Below are 20886 nucleotides of genomic sequence, written 5' to 3' on the forward strand. Positions count from 1 at the left end.
TAAATAAATAGCTTCTGGTTGTCTGTGTCACGTCGTGACGAGCTACCTCTTTCGTCTTATTATAGACATTGAATCCAGCCCGACTGCAGTAAACTAACTTCTGTTAGTGTTAATACATTGATTTGGTGAAAAACATATTGATATTGATAATCTATTCAAAATACTTCCTGTTTTCAGTTTGTGAACAGTAACAAGCTTTGTCTTGTACAACATGACCAGCTTGTGAAATATTATGTTAGGAATACCATAGTAATGATGATATCACGACAGGTAGCAAATATTGTAATGACATTTCAATGTAGCAATATAGCCTTTGTAATTTCATTTAATCGTGATATAGCTCAAGCAGTACAATTTGGGACGATAAATGCTCGCTGTCGTTTTCAATAGTTTCTGAAACATATCATTTCATCCAAATAAATGATCCCTTTTGTTATAAGCTACTAATTAGTATCTTTAAGCCCTCGTCTGGCTGTTCTTTCAGCTGTACTCACTCCCCTGTAACTGGATAAACTGCTACTATTAATTAACTCCGATTCCGTTCAAATTTGGAATATATGTTACTCACAACAATATACGATTACAAAAGTCTAGATTTTTATCCTTTTCCTCTTCCTCATCCATGTTTAAAACAATACTGAACTTCTGGTGACATGGCTATTTTACAAGAGCACTCTATCTTCAGACATAAATACCATCACCCGATATAGCTTTCATGGTTAAACAAATTGTGTACGGAATGTTAGGATTAACATCGTTGTTACGGAGATAAAGTTATTTTTATTAAAGATTATATGTACAGTTGTTAAATATCTATATGTTATGTATATAACATCTAAATAGAGCCAAGAACAATGTTTAGTTACGGTTTTTAAACTGAACCAGACAAAATGTGTCACTTAATTTGAATCGGATTTATTTTTTCTCAATTTTGGATTTTGAATGTTTCAATTCACAATATGGTTTGTGGGAGACAGATTTTGACTCTTCGCTACATTTGTTTCTGGTTTATCTGTGAATTGGAAAGCGACCCGTGTGTTTTAACCTTAAGAATGCTCCATTGTGATACCCGAACGGCCATACAACGAAATATTTGGTCTCTTCAGAAATATTCTTCAACACTGCAGCCAAAGGAGCAAAGCCTCCTTCATTTCTACACATCGGACTGACGAATCAGTGATGGTCTGGGATATATCGATATACGCTCGAACCTCATTGTGTCGAACTTGGTTTTGTCGAATTACAATGTTTCGAATTCACCTTCCTGCCCCGATATGTGAACCGAGAACAGCCTGCCTCTAGTGTTGTTTCCAGAGTAACTTATAATCTCCAATAATACGTCAGACCTCGAATATCGAGCTCCTTTGGCATGGCACCTTCAGTTCGACACAAGGATGTTCGCCCTTTTATTCCAACTCCTTACAAAAATCTAGATTCTCAATTACATATAATGTCTTACTCTAAGTGCATAAAGGGCTATCTCCCCTTCGAGACACTAAGGCATGGATTACCAACCATGATTATCATAAAGATTATTATTATCATTTTCATTGTTTGGAATAGACTTTAAAACCTATCGCTGCTGTTTTTGGATATTTTATCCCTCTTCCTATTGGTTGGTATGATGGATTTTTAATTTAATAAATACAATTTATGGACGATGGATTCCATAACACAAGTTTCTGTTTAATAAAGTAAAAGTAAATCTAACTATCCAAATGTGGTATGACAAAAGATACTCCTTATTGCTGGAAGTAAAGGTAATTGCACTTATTCTTTGGCATGCCACCATAGCATATGATATGATGGCGTGTGCAAACTCCTGCCATTTGCAAAAATACAACAAAACGTAATCAATGATATTATTTTGGAATAAGAGCGCCAGTACAATTACATGTCCACATTGCGTTAGATCTGGGTGCCTTTTTCAAAGCGATCTTAGCGCTAAGGTGACCGAAACACCCATACCTATAACATAGACTTAAGCCAGTCTTAGCGCTAAGCTTGCTTTGTACAACAGCACCCTGGTCCTTTGACATCCTTACAGGGCCTTCCTTCCCAGTGCCTACTACAACGCTAGACTTGTCATACCGCCTTATCCAAATAGGAAATGGAATTATATAGGTTATAGTGTGTTCATTAGTTTTTAGAAAGGGATATGACAACTGGTGAGTGTGGCATATACCAGGCGGACGGATCTGCATGCAAAGCTTGACTTCTTGTCAACCAGGGGCTCCATTCACAAAGCAACCTTTACTGAGGTTAACCTTAACTTCCATTCTTTAACAACGAATGGATCCGTTCACAAAACATTTGCTAAGGTTAACCTTAAATCCCTTTCTTTAACATTGCACTAAGGTTACCTTAGTGACTTACGATCACCTTAGTGCTTTGTGAAAGGAGGCCCAGCAGGACAGTAGCTTCAGCAGAGTGCAATGTGTGTCACCCGTGACAACTCGGGCTATTCCGGAAAATATTCCGGAAAGTGTCGAGTGGTGACGAGAGTGTGTGAGTGTGGCCAGATGGGACGGAGTGTAAACCCTAGATCACACAAATCTAACGTGAAAGGAAAGGTAAGTTGTGAAACAGATACGGAGGTGAAACAAAGGGGCTCAACGGTCTCATGTCCATCCGGTTTCACTGTGGACTTACATTATCTCTGTCCAGTCGTGGCTTGTCCACCACTACATCTGGGACACGTTGACTCCCTTTGCGGGTAAAGTTAAACAAAGTATCCATTTTGCTCTCTTTTTTTAAAGGATCCAGCGGGGAATGCACGGAGTATCTACTAGTACGAGAGTTCCGACTAACGTTGGAAGCGAAACTGCTTCTTCTTGACGGAGGTCTGGCGTCCGGCCAATGTCTCCGTGTTTGTGAAGCGAAACTATATCGCCTGCCATTGGGAGCGTTCTTGTGAAAAGGAAAATTGCATAGATCTTCTGACGATGGCGTCACTGCCGCGGAATCATCAGCAAAAGGAAGCGGAAGACTTTCCAATGTCTGGTAAACAAGGGGTTGCCGGTCGGTTGCCCGGCCGCTGGGTTTTTTCTTCCAACTGAATTGACTCCCCTTACTGCTTCGACGATACGCAAACGGCGAGCCGGGGAGGCTTATACTGCCCTGAAACATTGAACACAAGCGTCAGTGGGGCGCCACACCACACTCAGACACACAGACAGACAGCAGACAACATGCCGCACGACAGCGCCAGGGGGCGCTTTTACGACACGTGACACGAAGACAACAGGGTTACAACAAAAACTCGTAATCATTCAGTCAGTCGGAAGATACAATCTGACTTTTCCAAAGCGAAAAGGCGAATGATTTCGAGTTGGAAGACAAACATCTGCTACAAGATAGGGGTGAGGGAAACAGTGCTAAGCAAATTTAGCCATGCAAAGCTTGCTTCAAGGCGTGAACATCAAAAAAGCAGCAGTGTGCTTTACAGTACCGGTCTCCGAGGCTCGATCTAGGTGTTCCTAATTCCTATAGCTAAAGAAGTGAGACTGAACGGATAGAAACGGCGGATATGACACGCTAGAATTAAGACGGAAATGCATGCCCCAATCAATGTTAGAACGCAATTCATCGTGGTCCGGCGATCGTAAGTATCGTCCATGCAAATAGTGGAGCATTCCAAAGTAATGGTGTTTCCGCATTCTGCTGGAATACCCAGTTTAGAGGGGGATTTGGGATAAAAAGTGTCATTCTGAAAGATCAATACAAAATTCCAGATCTGAAGAAAGTGATATTTGTTTGTATGTGTTTATGTGTAAATAGAGAAAAAAATAAGGGCAATAATATGAGGAGCCAAAAATTCCATTCTTTCGAAAACGGAAACGAATACATCTGACGTTAGAATACACATAACGTACTCGTTTCTTGGAGTTCGGATGGAGATGACTGCCGCCTGATTGGTCGGACGTTAAACTGACCCGTTCTTTGTCCTCCGCCTTGTCCGAATTATACTGGTCACTTTTGAAGGATGCATCGGATGGACTCTTAGTCATCTGGGATAAAATCTCCCGTCTCTCTTCCTCTTCCTATTATTCAATGAAATGGTATGGTAAATAGGTTTATTCATATGCAAACATGTTGTATTCCCTTTTAATATATATCTTATGTTTACTCACTTACAGTTGATTATCTTTTTATTTTAACCCTACCCCTATATTACCCTGTTACGAAAGGTTAACCATGGTGATATAGAAAACCTTCTCTAAAGTACTTTGAGATTTCTACTAAAGATGCCTTCCAAAATTTGAGACACCATCTCGTTTAAGGCATGTCAGCAACTGTCACCCTTCACTATTATTAAAAAATAAATAAATAAAAATGGTTGCTGTTAATAATAAATAAATAAAAATGATTTCAGCAACCTATGTTTGAAATAAACACCGACTAACAGGATCGAGGGGTCAGGTTCGGTGACTTGGTTGACACATGACATTGTCTCCCAGCTGCGTAAATCGATGCTCGTGTTGTTGATCACTGGATTGTCTGGTCCAGACTCGATTATTTACAGACTGTCGCCATATAGCTGGAATATTGCTTAGTGCGACTAAAACTAAACACACTTATTGTAACAGTATAGATGATCTAAGTCTTTCTCTTCCCTTCCCCCCTCCCTACCATTCTCTCGGCAGCCTCATCAGCGGCGTCAGCAGCGTCCTGTTTCTGTTGTTCATCGTACGACATGGCAACGATAGCGAGGATGAGGTTGACCAAGTAGAAAGACCCCAGCAATATAACGAGGACAAAGTACATTGCGTGAGCAGAACCTTCCGCTCTCAGAACCTGGAAATGAGAGAACGGTGAGAAACGATAAATCATCATCATCATCATCATCATCGTCGTCGTCGTCGTCGTCGTCGTTCATTTAATTATGTTAATGAGCAACATCACCATAGAAAATTCATCAACTCAGAACGTGGAAATGGTGAGAAACGATAAATCATCATCATCATCATCATCATCATCGCTCATTTAATTATGATAATGACCAAAACAGAAACTCTCCACCTTAGAACCTGGAAATGGTGAGAAACGATACACAGTATCATCATCATCATCATCATCATCATCATCATCATCATCATCATCATCATGGTCCTCCTCCTCCTCCTCATCATCATTATCATCATCGTTAATTCAGTTATGACATAATGGCCATCACCACCATAGGAAACTCACCAGCTTGTAAAGACTCTCCCAGGCATCCTGTGTCATGAGGCGGAAGGCACACAACAACGCCCAGCCAAAGTTGTCGAAGCTGGTGAAGCCGAAGTTGGGGTTTTCGCCGAGATCGGGTAAACACGTGTAGTTTTCCTTGCATCCACTGGAGACAGCGTGGGTCAGTGTTAAGTGACAGACAACAATATTCCAAATATTGTTATTTATCCAGTTATGTTTTTATATTTATATTATATATATGAAGGATCATCTACATGGTTTGGTACGTACAAGAAAATATAAAATAACTGTTTGACCGAAGTTTTATTAAAGTAATGTCTATTACAATAAGTACTTTCGAGTAATCCTCAAAACATGAACTGCAAGATTTTGCAAAGTTCTAGTGCTTACCCTGCACCGCTGCCATTTCCGCAGACAATGTAATCGTCACCCACTTTCCACCAGTGGTCTGAACGTCAAAAACAGCAATTTGTGAGTCAAACGGTTTCTATTAGTCAAGCAGTAACAGTGTATGTATATGTGGCTACTGAAGAGTGTTTGAGGCGGACTATGCTGAACAGCAAAAGAAACGCGACTTTGTGCCAAGCGTTTAAGCAGAAGACAAACATGAAGGCTTACCTTTACAAGATTTAATTTGTTTTCTAAAATTGCGTTTCTTTTGCTGTTCAGTACATTATATACACGATTGTGAATATGATGCTTCAGTTAAACGAAGACCTAGGTTATCTGGCGAATGGTTTGCTGTGCATGAAACACTGTAAATACAAAAATCGCGAACATCTTGTCAGGCAGAAACTATTGGAAAAGCATCAGAGCAAGCTCCTTTCCGCGACAATTCCTTCCAGAGTAACCTCACCGACGTTTACAAATGCAGGACTGGGGCCATGCGACAGATCACAAACAGTGTTGGGAGTTCGTACCAAGGGACATAACAACGTACACCTACTGCAACAACGTGGGAGTATGTACATTAATGTAATTAAACCCAAGAATTACTAAAGGAAGTTATTTGGAGGGTGGGGGTGGGGAGTCCTGACTGACCCTCCCTCATCCAACCACCCTTCCATTCATTAACAAGTCAGTTACAACAACTACATACCCGAATCATTGACAAATGCCAGCCATTCCTCGTCCGTTACATTTGTTCCAAGCTCCAGGGTCCAGTTCATAACGCACTTTTGTTTCAGTCCTCCCGAATACAACTGCATGCCGACCAGAGCAAAAATCGACAAGACGAACACCGTCAAAATCATCACATCTCTCAAACGCCGGACCGCTTCCAATAAGGCACCCACAATGGTTTTTAATCCTGCGGGGAAATCACACCAAAGCTATATCGAGATGTTAAGCCATGGAAGCAATAGTATCAATCAGTTGTTTTGTTGAGAAAATAATTCTTTTGCAATTTTGCCCAAGATGATTCAAAACAATGCGGTATGTATTTCAAATGCTAGGTATACACCGAGGAACATTGTGGTTGAAAACACGATGCTGTTCTGTAACTGAATATGGTTTTACGCCGCTTTTAGACTTATTCCAGCAATCTCACGGCGGGGGATACCAGAAATGGGTTTCTACACATTCCACCCATGTGGGGAATCGAACCTGGGTCTTCGGCGTGACGAGCGAAGGTTTTAACCACTAGGCTACCCCTCCGTCCTGAAAGCTTGTTCAGGCATTCAACTGCGAAGTAATGCTTATTCAAACAAGATATCTCATTTCCGGGTAAAAACCGATCTTCATCATTCCATTCATTGACCCGTGAAGATCCCGGGGTAGAATAGATCTTCAGCGACCCATGTTTGTCATAAAAGGCGACTATGCTTGTCGTAAGAGGCGACTAAGTCTGCGTTACACGTCTGTGGTCTGGTTCAGGTGTTCACGTGTTACATGAGACCCGGGTTAGAATTGATCTTCAAGCAACCCGTGCCTGTCGTAAGAGGCGACGAACGAGATAGGATGGTCAGACTCACTGACCTTGTTGACACATGTCATTGGTCCCAAATGCGCATATCGATGCTCATGTTGTTGATCACTGGATTGTCTGGTCCAGACTCGATTATGAACAGACCGCCGCCATATTGCTGGAATATTGCTGAGTGCGGCGTAAAACGTAACTCACTCACTCACGCGTCCCATTCATTGAGGAAGGTTCGATTATCGGGACTGGGAGATGTGTCCTGGCGTGGTTGGTGCATGGATCTGTATCTGAACTGTGTTTTCCGATGCTCATGATGTCAATCACTCGATAGTTTTGTCATGACAGAAGTGTTAAATTTACAGACCACAGTCTCATAGCTGAAAAACTGATGAGTGTAGTGTGAAATTTAGAGAACGCCTTTGTATACAGGGTACATTGCTGCATGGGGTTAAAACAACAAGCAACTAAATATCAAAACCATCAAATCTTCTTTGCATCGTGTGACTGTCACTTCTGGTGTCCCCGCCGTGATATTGCTGGAATATTGCTAAAAGCGGCGTAAAACCATATTCATCCCCTCATCGAAGGAATGTGAAGGACTACCTATCTTTAAACAGTGATGCATGTATCTTAGATATTTGTGAAATTCCGGGTTAGTATTGGACTTAAGAAACTCATGCTTGTCCAAAGGGGCGCGTATCGCGTACGGTATTTGGAAGTCAGGCTCGCTGACATGGTTGACACATGTTATCGTATCCCCATTGCATTGATCGATGTTCATGATGTTGATCACCGGATCGTCGGGCCAAGATTCCAGTATTTACAACCCGCCTTCATATAGCTGGAATGCAGTGCGATCTTCAACGACAAACATAAAAAACCAAACTATATTTCCTTGATAAGGTTGGTTTAGCTGTTTTGTTGTTTAATGCTGCACCCCAGCTGCAATATTCCAGCTGCATGGCGGCGGTGTGTAAATCATATAGTCTGTACCAGACAATCCAGTGATCAACAGATTTGAAACTGTACCTGGTATAACTGCTACTGTTTTTAGAGCTCGAAGTACCCTGAAGGTCCTCAGGGCCGACAGATTGCCCAAAACTTTTATCCACATGGTCAAGTATCTGGAAAAAATATTTTTTAATGGTTAGTTCACATGTATGAAATGGAAATGGATGAATTCTAGTTTACTTGAAACCCACGGGAACATCTGACAAAGTATACTCAACAACAAAAGAAACGCAACTTTTGTCAAGATTTTCAGTAGAAGACATGAACGCTTACTGAGATTGCATTTTATAGAAACGTGCTCTTCCACTGCTGTTCAAAATACATTTACCCATACATTGAGTACAATGTGTGAGGCCCATTTTCTGGTGTCTCCCGCCCGGATATTGCTTGAATATTGCTAAAAGCGGCTTAAAACCATCCTCACTCTGATTAGTCCTGGCTTGCCATCATCATAGTGACAAACATTTAGGACAGCTTTCTCTATATATTGTACTATGTACTGATATCGTTATATACACCGAACAGTAATTAAAGTGACTTAGACTATTACATCGATTCAAGTAACCACAATTAGTAATTTCTGTGAATATTTGATATACTAGTAATTTGGTTAAACAAATTAGAGTTATGGTTTATGTCCAGGTGGTTTGTTATTTAGATGTTTTAATGCAATGTACTTACGCTATAGAAATAACAAAAAAGTCTAGCCAGTTCCAGGGGTCGCGGAGATACGTAAACGGGGTTAAAATAATCCCTCGGGCCAAGATCTTCGTCGTAGCTTCAAATGTATAGATCCCAGTGAAGATTTGTCTGAAAATCATCATCATCATCATCATCATCATCATCATCATCATCATCATCATCATCATCATCATCATCATCATCATCATCACCTTCTCCTTCATCATCATCATCATCATCACCTTCTCCTTCATCATCATCATCATCATCGTCGTCGTCGTCGTCGCCGTCGTCGTCATCGCAACTACCACTAACATCATCTCCTCTACCACTACCATCCCCTCTAGTGTTTGGTTAAAATCTCATGATTGGTCTCTTACAACCGATCAATAATCGAAAATAATTGATTAACATCATTTATCTATTAACATTTTCCTATTTATGTTTCTTATTGCACATCATCATCACCATCATCATCATCACCATTGGCGCTCCAGGGAGCCGTTGTATAAAGCGATCTCAGCACTTAGGTGACTGTAACTCCCATACCTTAACACAGACCTAAGGTAGTCTTAGAGCTAAGGTTGTTTTGCACTACAGCACCCTGTCCATTATATCCGACGTTGTTGTTGCTCATAACATCGCTCACCGGTTGCGTTTACTTACTCAAATATTTACAGAACATCATGAAATAGCTGTGACGCTGAAAGATGTGTTAAATGATGAGCAACATTCAATATCCCTGGGCATATATACATTGTCAACACTGGATTGTTTGTTATAGCGTGTTCATTTCCAAACAACGCGATTTAGCCAGTTCGAGGCGTAAAACAATAACCAACTAAACGGCTTCAATCAGAATATGCAAATACTTACTCACTCACTGGATATGCAAATAAACATAACTTACTCGACATATTCTTCCGGGCCTTCTGTCATCGTCATAAAAACACAGTTGACTATAATTGTCAACATCACCACAACGCTAAATAGAGTACATAGGTTAAGGAAGAATGTTGACAAGAGATTGACAATAAACCACTTAACAGCTGACAGTTGCATAATTTGTTAAACCCGCCGCTGTAGAGGCTTGGGAATTTGGGAGTTTTTAAAAACATTTTTTCCCCAGCAGAATCCAACATACTTATATTTTACTTAGCATTACCATATATTCTATTCATTTATTAAAGCATTAAATAATTAAATATATATAAATATATATAAATGTTAAATAATATGAATAAAAAATACGTTTAGGTATATCCCACAAATCTATTTGTTTTTCTACCACTACCAACAATCTATTCATTAGGACAATTACCGTGTGGATACACGTACAACCTAATGCATTATGATGCCAATAGTAAAGGCAATGCCAATAAAAATCAGACTTTTGAAACTTTTGAAACATTTACAAAATTCGTTAAAAGATAATTCATTGTCATGACTTGGCCATTTGATAAAATAAATCAGAAGTAATTTGTCAGAAAGATGGGATATATATTATTCGTTCGTGCAAAGAATTTAATAAAACAAAACCATTTCCCATTTGCAGTGACAGTTCTTTTAAACGATTCCGGCGCTATCATTACTATTAAGTTTCAAAAACACTAGGCGTTTGGCCAGTGAAGAATGCATGCTATTACTTTCTGCGATATATTCTGAACAGCCTTTTCTTTAAAAACTTGAAAAACAATGTTTGATGTGGTAAAGGATATGGATGGACGAGAATGTAGAGTGCGACCCTCCTGATTGGGTTGAAGGGGCTGAGGACGAACAACGCATTAGTAGCGTTAAAGCGGTAGATAGTCTTGTCCCTCCCGATAACGCAGAATGTCTGGAAGACAACGAAACATCATCAACATACTGCTCTAACACATCATCAAAAAAGACTAAGATCACCATCATCAACATATGAACACACAGCATCAATAGTATCCGTGCGTACAGCATTAGACTGAATAATTATTATATGATTATTAAGGTTTTATCAAGTTTTGCAACAAACATGTATTTAAAGCGTGCGTGTATGTGTTTTGACCAGCACAAACATTGTGTCTCAATCTTTTGTATATTTCTTTTTTGGCTTATGCCCCTGACGAAATCACGAAGTTCGTGGTAACCGTAGTTCGTTATACTCATTTCGATTAAAACATAGCGAATATGGCCGGGACATAAACAATTCACAACATAATAAATATAAAAAAGAACTGGGCTTAGATTTTCGAAGCTCTCATGGCGTTAAGATAGTCGTTAAGTTAATGTTAGTGTATGGCACTTATGACTATCTTAGCGCTATGGGGGCTTCCAACATCTATGCCCACAGCCCCTTTTCACTAAATGTCTCGTAGCACTACGGTTATCGTAAGTCAGTGTCACTGCATAGGGGGTACGATTGATTGTTACGATAAGATTTACAAGATCTTAGGCTTACGAAAGCTTTGTGAAACGGGACGGGGCCCTGGGCCTTGATTTTAAAAGCTTTCGTAGCACATAGTTGTAAGTTAATGTTAATGTACGGCACTTGCGACTATCTTAGCACTAAGAGAGCTTCGAAAATCTAGGCCTAGTCCGTTTTATGCTTGCTAAGTTCCTTTAAGCGTGTTCACAATGCCATCATTTTCTGTAATCATCAAGAGGAACCTACCTTCTGGTTGTGATAGTACTCATCCAAATCCTCAATAGGCCTCCCCACGAACCGGCTGGACCCTTCCTCCATGGATGGAGGCAGCTTGCGCCCAGCCTCCAGCTTTGGGTTCGGCTTTGGGTCAGGTTCATGGTGACTTGGTTCTTCAATCTCATCCTCAGAGTCATCCGAGTCACCCGCCTCCTTGAGTTTATGAGCCTCCTTTGCTGCCTGTTCCTCCGCTATCCGCCTCTCGATATTGAAGAGGGAGTCCCGGGTGAAGGGGCGGAAGGTCCGGTATTCCTCGACGCCCTCTTCATCCATGACGTCACCTCATCCAACACTACCGGAAGCCCGCTAAGACACGATTTAGTACCTTTGGCAGGGTCTGAAAATATACGATGGAGTCATAAGTTTGCATCTTTGACAGGGGTTAAAAATATATGATTGAGCCAGGGTCTGAAGGAGAGTGTCACTGAGAAATGAGCGAATACCTTGACAAGGTCTGAAAATATGCAAGTGAGTGAGTGAGTGAGTTTTACACCGATATTAGATATATTGTACCAATATCATTAGATATATCAATATCACCAAATGTACCCATGCGGGGAATGGAATTCGGGCCTTCGGCGTGGAGAGCGAGCGCTTTAACGACGTGTGTGTGTGAAGGTATGTGTTAGTACAGTTGGTAAGGATCAATACACGTGCTTGTTAACCTGATACCTGTGTTAGTACCGTTTGTTAGTTTCAGTGACTGGGTTTTGAGTTACGCCGCTTTTAGCCAAAACTCCAACAATATCACAGCGGGGTATCACACACATCGTGTCCATATTGGGAGTCGAACCCGGCTCTTTGGCGGACGGTTTAACCACTAGGCTATCTCGTGTTAGTACCTCTCAATACACGAACTTGATCCACAACATCGGGATGTAGCGGCTATATCTGAAGCGTGGTTCACCAAACCTTAATTTCGGAGTAAAAATGAAGCATATTGATTGGTTGATTGAAGAGATTTTGGTCATGAAAATTTTGCAGCTCTCCACAGCAAATTAGCAGATTTTGCAGCTCTAATATGCGTTCAGAATTCATAAAAATGTTTAATCAATAACAGCTTATTGCTTGCAATCGATCATCAAAATTCATCGTCTATCACAATGGATGGTATTTATGAAGGAAACGTGTCACATCTGTTGCTTTGAACGTCAAACTACAAATGCCTCATCCCTCGGAAGCAGCTACGTGAAGATGCTGAACACGCGTATTGTGAAAAGACTAACTATAAATTCTTTTGAATTTCGAGTGTGAAAAATGTGTTCGATTTCTTTGTCCTTCAATTTTCAAAAAAAACCAATCACATAATTTAACATTTCTTTGCCAGTGAATGTTATTTAGCCCCGTCTTGTCCAGTTACAACACAGCGATAGTTCTATATAAGGTCAGGTCTGGGGTGAGTGAATTGATTTGTACGCCGCTTATAGCAATATTCCAACAATATGTCAGCGGGCAACACCATAAATGGGCTTCATACAATGTACCCATGTGGGAAGTCGAACCGGGGTCTTCGGCGTGAAGAGCGAACGGATTGACTACTGGACTACCCAACCGCCCAAAGTCCTGGGAGGTGACTGGAAAGCATCTGATCCACAATTCAGGTATATGACTGACGAATTATTTTAGCCGTGGAATCCCCTGGGTGATCGAAAACATAAATGGATATTTGTGTATGGTTATGGAAATGTTATTTGTCACACCCTTGTTTCACATCTAATGCGAAAATAAAATTAAAAAAAACAAAAAACATATGATTATATCCAGTCCGCCATCTCATTCTCACAATACAGCATCAACAAAACACGGTAAACCAATATATTTCAGCCCAGTGACAGACAGTAACTCTCCAACAAATATATACTCTTAAAAAGCAGGGGACTTCTTTTTTTATTTAACGATTGAAAATATGGGGGATATTGGTACATGACGTGAAACTGACATCCATCTGATTTTTTTTAATTTTAAATAAAAATCATCATCAACAACAACAAAAATGAAAAAAAAAAGAAAAATAATCGGATAAAAACAACTGTGTGATGTAAGATGATTGTCAAAATTAATGGTCTACAGTGGCGTTGTGTTCAGGGGTGGTGATGCGTTCATAATGTGTCGGTCTTTGGAAGGTTTATCAACGCTTATACTTCCCCTTAAATTAAATGTTCAGGTCCTACTTGTTTGAAGAGTATATAGGTATGATTTTATGTCGCTAATAGCAATATTAAAAATGTCCATTTAGAAAATAGCCCATGGACTTGAGACATGAAACTCATTCTCTTCAATTATTAGATTGTCACACTGGCGCTTCTTAGTGCCGTATAACACAATTTTCCTTCTTGTAAAGCCAGCTGTATTGCAGCTGTATCGCAGCTGTATCACACAGAAAGCCAAGCTGTCACATAGGATATGCAATCAACGAAAACCCCGTGTAATGTGAGCTGAAATGATTCATCCATAATGCAGTGAATAACGGCTTGTATCCACTAGGGCCTCACGGGACACGGCATAATTCCATTACTGAATATGTGAGGTCCTGTATATACGTGGTCCGATGGGACACTAGATATGTCCTTTACCGAGTATCTAATGTCAGAGGGACATGAGATAAACACATTGTCGGATATGTAAGGTCCTGTGTAGACCAGGCCCGAGGGATGAGATAGACACTGTGCAGGATATATAAATTCCTATGTGTACCAGGTCCGAGGGGGCATTCGATGTGTCCTTTACCGAGTATCTAATGTCAGACTCCGAGAGGGACATGAGATAAACACATTGTCGGATATGTAAGGTCCTGTATATACCAGGTCTGGGGGATGAGATAAGCAAACAGCTTGCCTAATATGTGAGGTACTAAATATACCGGGTCTGAGGGATGAGATAAAAACATTACGGGTATGTGAGGTCCTGTATATACCTGGTGCGAGGGATGAGATAAACACATTACAGGTATGTAATGTCCTGCATGTACCAGGTCCGAGGGATGAGATAAACACATTATTGATATGCAAGGCCCTGTATATATCAGGTCCGAGGGATGAGATAAACACATTGCGGATGTGTAAGGTCCTGTATATACCAGGTCCGACGGAGACATGAGACAAATGTAGTCCCTGTATACAAATGTCCGTGCATTCACCAGTGGAACCGGATTCGTCATACACATTCCCGTACTCCGACAAAGACAGGGTCAGAAGGCACCATTATTTCGGAATCCATCATGGTGCCGGCATCTGAATCTAACTGACCTCATGAAGTCACCATTCTCATGAAGTGAGTAAGTGAGTGAATATTGCTTGACGCCGCATCAGCAATGTTGCAGCTATTCGCGACCCAAGGTTAAGTCTGTTTATCATTTTTCTCATTACTTCATCCTGTTGAATGCTACACATTGAATGATAACATGACACACCTTTCCTTAGGGAAAATTCATATGCTGAATTTTAAAGTTAGTGTTGACATCGTTGCGATGAAAACCTAAGCCATGCAATCCTGGAGCAGGTAGCTAATGGCCACGTTACTGTGAAACCACATGCCGGTGTTCTTGTCTTGTCTTGTCCTAAACCATGCCCGTTGTTCCTGTTCATCCCCATTACCAAACACCTTGTGTATTAGTTAGTGATTGTGCAGTTTTAGAAAGAACGCCAGGCATTTATTGAGTTTAACAGGATCGGGTATCAAATCCAAACCAGTGTCCGAATCGAGGGTGCACATATATTTTTGTGCTCTTTTATCATACAGCAATATAGCTTCAGCAATATCTGTTTGTTTATTGTTTATTGCAGCTCTAAATATTCGGTTCTGGACCAGACAATCAGGTGATTGATATTCTGAGCAACAATCCACGCTGATGCGATAACGTTCGACAATCCAGATCACAAATCTCGTCTATCCGATCCCTTTGTTCGCCTTTATGGGTTTAGCCAAGATTATTCCAGACCTACAGTTTGGATCAGGTTTTGTGACTGCGTGTCATCCTGATCTCGACTGAATGAGGCCAATCAATCTTTCAGTGATGGGTCGTTACTTTGGTGTCCCCTATCGTGACATTGCTGGAATTGACCTGAAACAGTGTAAACTCACCACTCAAACCCCTCACACCCGCTCCTGATAACTGTCAGCCATAATAACACAGGGCGATGACAATAACCAAAGCAATCATTATGTAACTATTGGGGCTATGTATTGGTAAATGAATTATATAATTGCAATACAATGCGATTCGGGTACCCTATACGTATTCTGATGTGGAACGTAAGAGCTTGACAATCCTCAACTAAATGTGCGTGTTGTTCATACATGTATTTTCTACATTATAAGTCACAAAAACATTTATGAGATGGTTCTGATAACAGCAATCTCCAAATTACGTTGCATAGTCATGGATTGTTTTTATACAATATATAGTATCACAGTATGTCGCTTTGTCATTGAATGACGTAGCGAATGAAAGTATGTGTAGATTTTAATTCAAACCATAAAGCTAATCACAAAAACTTCACTTTACCAAATATACCGTCTCTCATACAAAGTACTGCAATACGTATCGTTTTACAAGCGTATTGTGATATACCTATATACTGGTAATACCGTGCAGTCCTAATAAACATTGTGTTTTGTTTCTACGATAAAACCATCGACTGCTTTCATCCTTCGATTTCCCTTACTGCACATCCTATATCACATAACTGGTCCTGTTAAATACAGTACAGTAATTCCTGTCTATATTGTGTCCGACGTCGTCCCTGATTACGTATCTTCTGTTAGCCTTGACGTATCTTGACGTAATCCCCCCAGTTCCAGACGCTCAGCCCAATCATGCGGCTGCACACAGCTAATGCCAGCTTCATAAAGGTGGTATTTAGACAATACGCTTTTAATATAGATGGACACATGCATGACACTGACGGACAGCAAGAGAACGGCGGCACAAATCGATACCAGCTTGTACGATGACTAATGATCTCTACCAGCGGGCAAGAGGGTTTTCGCAGACGCTAACATCTTGTCCAGGAAAACAGCTTTGGATGTTAGGCTGCCTTTATGCTGTTGTTGGTGTGTGAGGATAACTCAACCCCTCACACCGCATGTTTAAGTAGAAAAACGTTAAATATTGCTCTGGCACCAAATGACGTGGGTCGGCTTATTTTGACGCTGTTGGCTACTAGATCAATATTTAGCTGTCTACAGTGCTCGTTCTTGAAGCTCTGAGTATTGGCTCTATGGTCGTCGAATGCAGGCAGGGGGGTGAGTGTGTTAGCGTGTGCGTGAATGAGAGCGAGTGAGTGAGTGTTTACCTTGTTTGAAACCAAATATGAATTCGTCACAAACATTAGTCTGACATCCCTACCACCAAGGTCAAGGGCATACGTATGGCTCTGTGAAATCAAGAATCGTAATCGAGAAAAAACCCTGACAGTCCAATTCGGGGTCAGCGAGACTCGGCAGCTATTCTGGACGTTGGACCACCGGGTAGGAAGGTTAGCGGACACACGAGGCAGATTTAATCAACGATTTCACCATGTTCTGCAAATAATCCAGTGAGAGCCCTGTTATACCATCAATGTGTTTATGAGTCATTATCAAGAATTAATCACACCTGGTCTACACAAGAGCGCATCGACAGGTCACAAACACACGTAAAGTCACGTCAAATTTCGAAATGTCCTCGAGACTTGTGCCATTAAAAGATCTGGCCTCCAGTAACTCCGCGTTTGAACATATGTTGTATGACAGAGTATCTTCGATTTATTTCAATCGCTGTAGACATCATAAACTGAAGCTGCTAGAATACTACCCAAAATGAGGAGATAGTTGACTATTGGACTGTTTTAGCCCTTCTTCATCGTGGTGCATCATTTGTGAGAGAGGACATTGTCAACGGCAATGAGGTCAGCCCACAAGCAGTGAATTTAGCAATATTCCAACAAAAGCACGGCGAGGGACACCAGAAATGTACTTCAGACACCATACTCATTGGGGAATCGAACCCAGGTCTTCGGCGTGACCAGCGAACGCTACCTCATCGCCACAGTCGACAAGCAAATACGGAAAGATTGACTGACTGCGTGAAATGCACTAAAATTATTGTCATTGACTATTGCTTCATATATCTGTAAAATGTATCCGGCTATTGTCTGTGAAACCAGAGTGAGGTGAAATGGGGTAAAGCGTCGTGGTGGAGTGTATAACACTTATATGATGCGCGCGCGTGTGTGTGCGTGCGTGCGTGCGTGCGCGCGACCGCGGGCGTGTGAGTGTGGCGTCTAGAATCATTGTCAATGCCACCACATCCTCAGAAACTGCAGAGGACGTCAGCTTTTCAGTAAACAAGGTTCCCTAATTAACAGACCCTAGAGGGCACAGGGGACATCCATTATTCAGATAATAGACAGGGACTCGAGGCCTTGGCCACGTCACAACTGGTGTGGTGTTTTGGCATTGTGTACACACTGTTTGCCACTAGAAAGTCACAATCAATACTTTGTTTATGAAAGTATTTCCAAAACAGATGCGTCATTTCCTGTGTACGTCTGTTAAAGTACAGTAAAGAAGAGCGTCAAGGACTGGGTAAGTAAGAACTCATCCATCAAGCAACATAGAATTCATTTAAGATTTCCATGATCCTGGCTTGCGATGCTGTATGAGCCGTGAGGCGTGTAAGGAGCTCGGTCACATAGAGAAATGGATTCTGGGAGATCCTAGCGATGGCACGAAAATCGAAACCTTTCTTTGGAGCCTTTGGGTGCTATTCGCAGAACCACCCGCACACAGCTAGGGAGAAATCACTACTTTTGATGAAGAGGGATCGTTTATCAGATTTTATGGAAAACCTTGTGTTAAAATTACAGTCGTAACGCCGATTACAGACGGGGAACTGAGAAAATACTTACGAGAAGAAAGCCAAATCAATTGCCCACTGACACAACCGTTCAATTTGGCCGAGCGGGCGCCACGAGCTTCCAGTGCTCAACCAATATCCGGATCTCCCCGCAGTGGCTAACGGCACTATCCGTAGTCACGGTCATGTAACGAATTAGTGGAATTCGACCAGTACTGGACTGGGTGTAAGCGGCATCGGCAACGACATCGGCAACGGCATCGACATCGGCAATGGCATCTGTAATTATTCCACAATGCCCAGACAATCCAATAAGGACACATCTCCTAGCCGAAAGGGGCTACAAGTTGCCAATGGACAGTGGACCGAATAGGTCAGGATTTGATTGAAGCACGACTCACCCACGCCTCTTTTGTTTGCCCTCCTCGCCATGAACGTCCGAAGCATCAGCCGACTTTCAGTAAACACATCTCAAGTTCCCTGTCACTTGCAATATATCCTGTTAGTTGGCAATGACGGAGTCATGACGGAGTGTTATTTGTCGGGAGGCGCAAGTGCCGTGGTGTTTAACATTTAACATGGATTCGGATAGATTGGTGAAAACGCTTCTTTGATGTGGCAAAACACTGTCTAAGCCGGATGTGGCGGTGATTGGTGATGTCACTTCCGGAAAGAAAAGGTGTTTTGCGAGGCGAGGATCTGTTAAAGGTGATCAAAACCTCGGGGATGGGTCGAGGGATTGCCGGGGAAGGGTTTTATGTTAAATTATTCTGAAGTAGTCACGTGGATTCTGAGATGTACTTTTATTACATCTATACAGAAACATCCAAAACACATGTCTTAAAAAAATTAAACAATTGCCCATTTTGATAAAGATTATCGATCAGTGAAAGGATAACTAAAATGGTGGTCAAGTGGATACGGTGTCTGCCCGTAGAGTTGAAGTCAGGGGTTCGATCCCTGTTCTCGTCTGAACCACATATCCATGTTAGGTTCCCGTCTGATATCTAAGTGGGTTTGCACTGATCACAGAACCGGCATCTGTTCGGACTGGTACAAGCAGACACATATCACTCGCGTACCACGTCTCTGTATAAGTGCTATAGATCCATTTCACCTTACCTCACCTATGAATGTTAAGCTCGCTGAGTAATGAGTGAGTGACAGTAGTTTTACGCCGATTTTAGCAACATTACAACAATGACTGGAGACACCACAAGTAGGTTTCATTGAACAAATGTGGGGATCAAACTCGGGGTTTTACCTGACGAGCGAACGCCTTAACCACAGCGCTACCCAACCGCCCCGAGAAATAATGACGAGAAATTACTGTGCGGATCATCGTCTTGTCAACAACGCCGATATCCTATTGTTGCAATATTTCTAATAATGGTGTTTACCCAATCACTCATGCAGCAGTTACATGACGTGATCATGTAATCAAGTATGGAGGCAGCGCATGCGCACTTACGTGTTCGGACCTCATGACCCCACCCGGAGATGATCCCTTGCATTCAGCCCCAGGATCTTTGAGCCACAGATCTGAAACAAAAAAATAACTACATCACACGAAGTCGGAAGACATCAAATGTTCACAAAAACACGTGATCCTATATTGCACAAAAGAAGTCAAGGACCGCCTGGATACTCCATATTACAATAGCGGAACTAAAGCATGATGCCTCATGGCTCACTCAGGTTTATATGAAAGAGGGAGTGAGTTTAGTTTTACGCCGCTTTTAGCAATATTCCAGCAATATCTCGGCGGGGGACACCAGAAAATGGGCTTCAAACATTGTACCCATGTGGGGAATCGAACGCGGGTCTCCGGCGTGACGAGCGAACACTTTAACCACTAGGCTACCCCACCGCCCCTTATATGAAAGAACATCGACCGGTTGTAAATTTGATTGATTGATTGAGTGAGTTTAGTTTTACGTCGCACTTAGCAATATTCCAGCTATATGGCGACGGTCTGTAAATAATCGAGTCTGGACCAGACAATCCAGTGATCAACAACATGAGCATCGATCTGCGCAATGGGGAACCGATGACATGTGTCAACCAAGCCAGCTAGTCTGACCCCCCGATCCCGTTAGTCGCCTCTTACGACAAGCATAGTCACCTTTTATGGCAAGCATGGGTTGCTAAATTTGATTGAGAAGACATATAGATCAGCAAAAGTAAAAAACGAAATTTGATAAAAGTAATATTCAGAATATTTATAGATTCATATATACTTCAGCTCCCTTTAGTTAACAAGATGCACATAGGTAATATGCTTAAAGTTAATAAATACATATTGGAACGATACATGTGAACATAATATAACCAGGAGCATATTGAAGTGATTCAGAGCAACCAAACATCACTGGAGTATTTATACGAAACCCGTCCATATTTCTTGTACAAAGAGAGCATGTATAGAAAAATGTTTACAGCGCACAAAAATCATATCTGAGACAGAAATATTATTATTATTTTTTAAATGTTTGAACCACAGTAATCTACGTTCATAACCAACACGCTCACTGATGGATGTATACACTGTGGGTCCCCTCTGCT

The 20886-nt window shown here is 41.4% G+C and overlaps 1 protein-coding gene across 3 annotated transcripts in view; it reads right to left on the minus strand.

Moving 5' to 3' along the window:
• The window catches only part of LOC137293824 (sodium channel protein para-like), a 95793-nt gene that overhangs the window by 22006 nt on the left and 52901 nt on the right, over positions 1-20886 (minus strand). For all 3 annotated transcript variants that reach the window (XM_067824584.1, XM_067824583.1, XM_067824582.1), the window contains exons 2-13: positions 19793-19863; positions 11454-11820; positions 10525-10643; positions 9717-9800; positions 8807-8935; positions 8144-8238; positions 6293-6502; positions 5584-5641; positions 5194-5338; positions 4633-4797; positions 3876-4043; positions 2653-3120 (exon numbers count right to left, since the gene is read on the minus strand). In XM_067824584.1, coding sequence (XP_067680685.1) covers positions 2653-3120; positions 3876-4043; positions 4633-4797; positions 5194-5338; positions 5584-5641; positions 6293-6502; positions 8144-8238; positions 8807-8935; positions 9717-9800; positions 10525-10643; positions 11454-11756 — 1944 coding nt within the window. In that variant the 5' untranslated portion in view covers positions 11757-11820; positions 19793-19863. The remainder of the gene's footprint in view (positions 1-2652; positions 3121-3875; positions 4044-4632; positions 4798-5193; positions 5339-5583; positions 5642-6292; positions 6503-8143; positions 8239-8806; positions 8936-9716; positions 9801-10524; positions 10644-11453; positions 11821-19792; positions 19864-20886) is intronic.

The sequence above is a fragment of the Haliotis asinina genome, chromosome 8 (assembly GCF_037392515.1).
Source record: "Haliotis asinina isolate JCU_RB_2024 chromosome 8, JCU_Hal_asi_v2, whole genome shotgun sequence".
NCBI lineage: Eukaryota > Metazoa > Mollusca > Gastropoda > Lepetellida > Haliotidae > Haliotis > Haliotis asinina.